The sequence below is a fragment of the Anomaloglossus baeobatrachus genome, unplaced genomic scaffold, assembly GCF_048569485.1.
Source record: "Anomaloglossus baeobatrachus isolate aAnoBae1 unplaced genomic scaffold, aAnoBae1.hap1 Scaffold_2366, whole genome shotgun sequence".
Taxonomy (NCBI): domain Eukaryota; kingdom Metazoa; phylum Chordata; class Amphibia; order Anura; family Aromobatidae; genus Anomaloglossus; species Anomaloglossus baeobatrachus.
Window position 1 is genome coordinate 129,539 of NW_027442031.1, and position 7,962 is coordinate 137,500.

Genomic DNA, 7,962 nt, shown 5'->3' on the forward strand with positions numbered 1-7,962 from the left:
TCCGCAGATGATGACCCCCACCTCCTGGATGAGCTATTTCAGTGAAAATCCCCTGCCCCACACAGGAAGAGCTCTCCCAATAACAAGCCCTCCCCCAACCAAGATGACCTCCACTAGTTACAATTACCCCCACACAGCATACCTGGTACCTGGTAGATGTCTTCATGTGACAAGCCCCAAAACACAAGGGTGATCTCTATTGGTGACGATTCCAGCCCCCACACCTGGGTGATTTTTGCCAGTGTTATCCCCCCCACATTGGTGCCCATTTTATGTTACTATAAGACTATATACACCCCCAATCCCTTCATCACTCGCAGCCGGTCACGCCATGTTCTCCTCTGCAGTTGCTGCTTTATAGATGACATTTGATTTAGGATCCGATGATCTGAAGGAAATAAGATTAAAGGTAGTTAACACATATATGAGAGTGACACAACTGCCCACTAAGGAGCCACCATTACTATATTACTGCAATATTAATGTGAGGAGAACATGAGGATTTATTACCAGGAGTAAGCAGTCTATATCAAAAGGTGACAGTGAACGAGTCATCATAATGGTCTGGGCTTGACAGAGAAGAAAAAGAGAAAAGTAAAGGTCTCCACGAAAGATGAGGAACATGTCCTTCAAATGCTCATTTCAGGCCATTTCCCTGGGACTCACAAGTCGATCTCTTTCCTTTAGAGCCCCAATCTCAAATTATTTAACTCATTTTCATCTGTAATTGGCACTTGCCTATTAACCCTGTAATTGTGCTACATGTTCTTGGATCCCTTTCCAGCCTGGTTTTCTCTCACTCTCATGATTGGGGACTAACCTCTCCAGAGACAATGTGACCATGCCATCCACTGCTCATCTTCTACCTGCAACCTCCTCCTCTCTAGGCCTCTCTCAACTCACTAACTCTCCTACATATGAGGTTGGGAATACACTGGACCTGGTCTTCTCCAGGCTCTGCTCCATCTATGACCTTACTAACTCTCCTACACATGAGGATGGGAATACACTGGACCTGGTCTTCTCCAGGCTTTGCTCCATGTATGACCTTACTAACTCTCCTACACATGAGGATGGGAATACACTGGACCTGGTCTTCTCCAGGCTCTGCTCCATGTATGACCTTACTAACTCTCCTACACATGAGGATGGGAATACACTGGACCTGGTCTTCTCCAGGCTCTGCTCCATGTATGACCTTACTAACTCTCCTACATATGAGGATGGGAATACACTGGACCTGGTCTTCTCCAGGCTCTGCTCCATGTATGACCTCACTAACTCTCCTACATATGAGGTTGGGAATACACTGGACCTGGTCTTCTCCAGGCTCTGCTCCATGTATGACCTTACTAACTCTCCTACATATGAGGATGGCAATACACTGGACCTGGTCTTCTCCAGGCTCTGCTCCATGTATGACCTTACTAACTCTCCTACACATGAAGATGGGAATACACTGGACCTGGTCTTCTCCAGGCTCTGCTCCATGTATGACCTTACTAACTCTCCTACACATGAAGATGGGAATACACTGGACCTGGTCTTCTCCAGGCTCTGCTCCATGTATGACCTTACTAACTCTCCTACACATGAAGATGGGAATACACTGGACCTGGTCTTCTCCAGGCTCTGCTCCATGTATGACCTTACTAACTCTCCTACACATGAGGATGGGAATACACTGGACCTGGTCTTCTCCAGGCTCTGCTCCATGTATGACCTTACTAACTCTCCTACACATGAAGATGGGAATACACTAGACCTGGTCTTCTCCAGGCTCTGCTCCATGTATGACCTCACTAACTCTCCTACACATGAGGATGGGAATACACTGGACCTGGTCTTCTCCTGGCTCTGCTCCATGTATGACCTTACTAACTCTCCTACACATGAAGATGGGAATACACTGGACCTGGTCTTCTCCAGGCTCTGCTCCATGTATGACCTCACTAACTCTCCTACACATGAGGATAGGAATACACTGGACCTGGTCTTCTCCAGGCTCTGCTCCATGTATGACCTTACAAACTCTCCTACACATGAGGATGGGAATACACTGGACCTGGTCTTCTCCTGGCTCTGCTCCATGTATGACCTTACTAACTCTCCTACACATGAAGATGGGAATACAGTGGACCTGGTCTTCTCCAGGCTCTGCTCCATGTATGACCTCACTAACTCTCCTACACATGAGGATAGGAATACACTGGACCTGGTCTTCTCCAGGCTCTGCTCCATGTATGACCTTATTAACTCTCCTACACATGAGGATGGGAATACACTGGACCTGGTCTTCTCCAGGCTTTGCTCCATGTATGACCTCACTAACTCTCCTACATGTGAGGATGGGAATACAATGGACCTGGTCTTCTCCAGGTTTTGCTCCATGTATGACCTTACTAACTCTCCCACACATGAGGATGGGAATACACTGGACCTGGTCTTCTCCAGGCTCTGCTCCATGTACGACCTTACTAACTCTCCTACACATGAGGATGGGAATATACCGGACCTGGTCTTCTCCAGGCTCTGCTCCATGTATGACCTTACTAACTCTCCTACACATGAGGACAGGAATACACTGGACCTAGTCTTCTCCAGGCTCCGCTCCATGTATGACCTTACTAACTCTCCTACACATGAAGATGGGAATACACTGGACCTGATCTTCTCCCACCTCTGCTCCATGTATGACCTTACTAACTCTCCTACACATGAGGACAGGAATACACTGGATCTGGTCTTCTCCAGGCTCCGCTCCATGTATGACCTTACTAACTCTCCTACACATGAGGATGGGAATACACTGGACCTGGTCTTCTCCAGGCTTTGCTCCATGTATGATCTTACTAACTCTCCTACACATGAGGATGGGAATACACTGGACCTGGTCTTCTCCAGGCTCTGCTCCATGTATGATCTTACTAACTCTCCTACACATGAGGATGGGAATACACTGGACCTGGTCTTCTCCAGGCTTTGCTCCATGTATGATCTTACTAACTCTCCTATATGTGAGGATGGGAATACACTGGACCTAGTCTTCTCCAAGCTCTGCTCTATGTATGACCTTACTAACTCTCCTACACATGAGGATGGGAATATGTACCGACCCGGAGCTCGGCCGGCAACCCAGCCGCTCGGGTCCGGGCTCGTTTGGTGGGTGGCTCGAGCGCCTCCGGACCCGGGGGTCACGTCGCTCTGAAGGGAGGTTGGTGCTACGTGAGGGGATTTTGGTGGGGAGGTTCACGGCTGAGGCCGTGGTGTTTAGGGATGTAAGTTCGTGATGCCACCCACGGGTCGTGGTGAGTGTGGACACCACCGCTGCCGTTAACTAGGCTCCCGGGGACGGTGTTGTGCAACCTGGTGTTGACCCCTCCATGGGCAGGGGGTGATGGTCCCGGGGCCCGGTGGTTGCGAGGTGCGGGCGTGTTGGTGCGGTGCGGTGCGATGCACAGCCCGAGGGCACTGTTGTACTCACTATGACAGATACACCGGAGTCTCTGGTAAAAAAAAAGGACGGTGGTCGGTGCCCGCAGCCGGCTGCGTCTGGTCCCCCACCCGGTTCAGTGGTTCCCGCCTTTCTCCTGTACCTCGCTTTTGTGGATTTTGACTGCCTACGCCTCAGCGACGGTAGTCCGCTCCCCGGCTTTATGTGTGTCAGGGAACCCGTTTGCCCGCAGGCGCTGCTGGCCTGTGGGATCTCTCTGCTTGTGTGGTGGCTTTCTATCTCCCTCGGTGGGCTGTTGCCGTCTTTCGGGTCTTGGGACGGGAAAGGACCTAAGGTCCAGACCTCAATGAGTAAATTCGACGTGGACCAGTGACTTCTGGACCTCGTTTTGGGTCTGAGTACCCCTCCTGGTGCTCCGGTTTCCAGTTGGTTCCCCGGTTCGGTATTGGCGGGCCACTACCCTGTCCCGGTCCCTTACGGTTCCACCAGCCGTCTTCCCGGCTCCTGCAGGCGGCAACCACCGTTTGCCTCCTGGCCACAGGGTATCCAGGCTACGACCCAGATCCCTGACAGACATTTACTCCTTTGCAACCGCTCACTCTCCAAAACTAATCTCATCTGCTGTGTTTTCTCGCCTCAGGCCATCCGAACTCCTCGGTGGACGTGGCCAACCACCTGGCTCCGCCCACTTGTGTGAACGTCAAGACCTGAGAGGGGTGACTAAGGGTTTTAGGTTGGCTGCTGTTACCTTGTTAGGGGACGGGTGTTTGTGCAAGGGCCTACCTGTGACTACCTGGCTAGTCCAGGGCGTCACAAATACACTGGACCTGGTCTTCTCCAGGCTTTGCTCCATGTATGATCTTACTAACTCTCTTATATGTCAGGATGGGAATACACTGGACCTGGTCTTCTCCAGGCTCTGCTCCATGTAGGACCTTACTAACTCTCCTACACATGAGGATGGGAATACACTGGACCTTGGTCTTCTTCAGGCTCTGCTCCATGTATGACCTTACTAACTCTCCTACACATGAGAACAGGAATACACTGGACCTGGTCTTCTCCAGGCTCTGATCCATGTAGGACCTTACTAACTCTCCTACACATGAGGATGGGAATACACTGGACCTGGTCTTCTCCAGGCTCTGCTCCATGTATGACCTTACTAACTCTCGTACACATGAGGATGGGAATACACTGGACCTGGTCTTCTCCAGGCTCTGATCCATGTGTGACCTTATTAACTCTCCTACACATGAGGATGGGAATACACTGGACCTGGTCTTCTCCAGGCTCCGCTCCATGTATGACCTTACTAACTCTCCTACACATGAGGATGGGAATACACTGGACCTGGTCTTCTCCAGGCTCTGATCCATGTGTGACCTTATTAACTCTCCTACACATGAGGATGGGAATACACTGGACCTGGTCTTCTCCAGGCTCCGCTCCATGTATGACCTTACTAACTCTCCTACACATGAGGATGGGAATACACTGGACCTTGTCTTCTCCAGGCTCTGCTCCATGTATGATCTTACTAACTCTCCTACACATGAGGATGGGAATACACTGGACCTGGTCTTCTCCAGGCTCTGCTCCATGTATGACCTTACTAACTCTCCTACACATGAGGACAGGAATACACTGGGCCTGGTCTTCTCCAGGCTCTGCTCCATGTATGACCTTACTAACTCTCCTACACATGAGGACAGGAATACACCGGACCTGGTCTTCTCCAGGCTTTGCTCCATGTATGATCTTACTAACCCTCCTATATGTGAGGACAGGAATACACTGGACCTGGTCTTCTCCAGGCTTTGCTCCATGTATGATCTTACTAACCCTCCTATATGTGAGGATGGGAATACACCGGACCTGGTCTTCTCCTGGCTCTGTTCTATGAAAGACCTTACTAACTCTCCTACATATGATGGGAATACGCCGGTCAGTATCATTTGATCGTCACAGTAGATGTGCTTGCCCTTTGTGTGGCAGTATTATCTGGGTTGTGTACAGTGTATACTTTTGTTTGTGGTAGGGGCTGTTGCCTGTTGCCGTCCGCAGTGTAATAACTTTCGTTATGAAGATATTTCCGGGGTAATGCCAGATGGGCTTTATGCTCCACTATTGGTCTTGAACTCCTGGAGAGCAGCTTGGTTTGGATACAGACATAGTCAGGTGGATCTGCTTCGGCCGTTCATATTACCTGTGGTTTCTCTTCCGGGTCTTCCTCACATATACATAAAACGCCACTGCTGTAACTGCAAAGAGGACACCAAATAAAATAGCTAACATATCACCTGTGGAGGAAAGGGGAAACGTTAACTAAATAAATCATGGAGGACAGGTTCAATTTAATCACTGAGGTTTACCTGTTCCCAGTGGAGGGTCGTCTTGGTCATGAGCACCTGTGTGAGACACAAACCGCAGGGTCAACGGGGTACACCTGGAGAATCTGCTAAAAATGGCAGCGCTATAGACACAGGTCACATGGGGTACTCACTTTATATTGGGCACTGGACTCTTCACATGGGGGACAGGCTGGTATTCTTAAATCACAGTGTTTGTGTCACGAAAGGGAGAGAGAGGCTATAACAGCCATAGAAGACAACACAAAGGGAAGGATGAAGGAATACCCTATCGCTAGGGAAAGGGGGAAGTGGTGACCCCTGACAACAACCTGTAGCGCACCCTCACTGCACTCACCAGCCCTATACAGGCTGAACACCTGTCGCTGAGCTGGAATACCTGGGGCCCTGTCTTACCCTGACAAATGGGCCCTAAGTAAAGATGGAAGGTATGAGCTCTTCGTCAACACCACTAGCACTAAAGGAAGACACAATGGAACAATACAGAAGAAACACAACTGCGTCACTAGACCCATGGTAGATAGCAAAGACAAACACTTACTCGAATCTGAACTGCAGCAACCACAGACATCTGGAGCAACAGAAGACCGATTCTCCGGAATTCAGTCAATAAACTATAAACTGCACCCAAACAACCCCAGGGTGAGGTTAGTAAAGGGAGTCAGAGGCTGGCAACTGAGAAGAAAGCTGACAGTTTCCCAGAGTCATAGAGTCCACAGCTGCAGAAACAGGGAACTATCAGATAACAGGTGCTGCCAATCTCTGGGATATTCTAATACTCGCTGCCACTGGATTGTCAGCCAGCCATGACACATCCGTGACAGTACTCCCCTTCTACAAGTGACCACCAGGCACTCAGGACATGGACTATCAGGGTGAAAGGAGTAAAATGTATGCAGCAACCTAGTGGCAGATGCCAGAACCTATGTCCTCTCCTCCGGTCCGCAATTCCTTCAGTGGACAAGATACTGAAGTGAGCGACGTTCACGGTGAGAGTCAACAATTTTGGCAAACTGACACTCAAGATTGCCATCAACCAAGACCAGGGCGGGTGGTAGAGGAGAGGGCTTCAGTGGTTCAACAATTTTCTTTAACAATGTGCTATGAAACGTCAATTTGTAAGGCCCGTGGAAGTTCCAGGTGAAATGCTACCACATTAATGAGATGAGTGATTTTATACTATAGGTTCCAATAAACCTCGGGCCCAGCTTCCAAGGTAGACTTTTCACCTTGATGTTTCTGGTGGATAACCATACAAAATCATTCACTCTGAGGTCCGGACCTGGCAAACACTTACTATCAGCGATACGTTTGTACCTGTCACCCATCATGCTAAGATTCCTCTGAACCTTTTGCCACACGGAAGAGAGCGAAGCAAAATAAAGCTCCTCTTCCAGGATACCAGAACCCCCATCACTGTAAATGTGCCAAACTGAGGGTGAAAAACTGTATGCACCAAAAAACAGTGACTTACCAGTAGATTCCTCACACCGGATGTTGATGGCAAACTCGGCCAAAAGGTAAAAATGATGCCCAATCCTCCTGATTCTCAGAGACAAAGCATCTCAGATAAGTCTCCAGATTCTAATTAGTGCTCGGTCTGACCATTCAACTGGGGGGTGGAAAGCCGAAGAGAAAGACAATTGCAGCCACAGAAGAGTACAGAACACCTTCCAGAACTTTGAGACAAACTGTGATCCAAGACAACATCAGACGGAATCCCATGAAGTCTCACAATTTCATCAACACATACCTGTGCCAAAGTCTTGGCATTAGGTAATGCTGACAATGCAATGAAATGCACCATTTTACTAAATTTATCCACCACCACCAGAATTACAGTCTTCCCGCTGACAATGGTAGGTCAGTGATAAAATCCATGGACAAATGTGTCCATGGTCTAGAGGGAATAGACAGAGGTAGGAGAGATCCAGAAGGAAATACAACAAGCCGACACGAAATTCACAATGTCCCTATGCAATCCTAGACACCAAAAAATATGAGAAAGGTCAGTAGTTGCTCTGCTCCCAGGATGTCCCAGCAGCACCGTACCATGATGTTCCTCAAACATCTTGTGTTGTAGACTAGGTGATACAAGCAACTTTCCTGGGGGATAGGAGATCAGCGCATCCCCAT

The 7,962-nt window shown here is 49.1% G+C and overlaps 1 protein-coding gene across 1 annotated transcript in view; it reads right to left on the reverse strand.

Annotated features, from left to right (window-relative positions):
• Window positions 1-256: 256 nt before the first annotated feature.
• Window positions 257-7,962, reverse strand: part of LOC142261665 (carbonic anhydrase 9-like) — a 96,367-nt gene continuing 88,661 nt past the window's right edge. The window contains exons 5-7 of the mRNA XM_075332134.1: window positions 5,830-5,865; window positions 5,664-5,757; window positions 257-388 (exon numbers count right to left, since the gene is read on the reverse strand). Of these exons, the coding sequence (XP_075188249.1) occupies window positions 325-388; window positions 5,664-5,757; window positions 5,830-5,865 (194 nt within the window). The 3' untranslated portion in view covers window positions 257-324. The remainder of the gene's footprint in view (window positions 389-5,663; window positions 5,758-5,829; window positions 5,866-7,962) is intronic.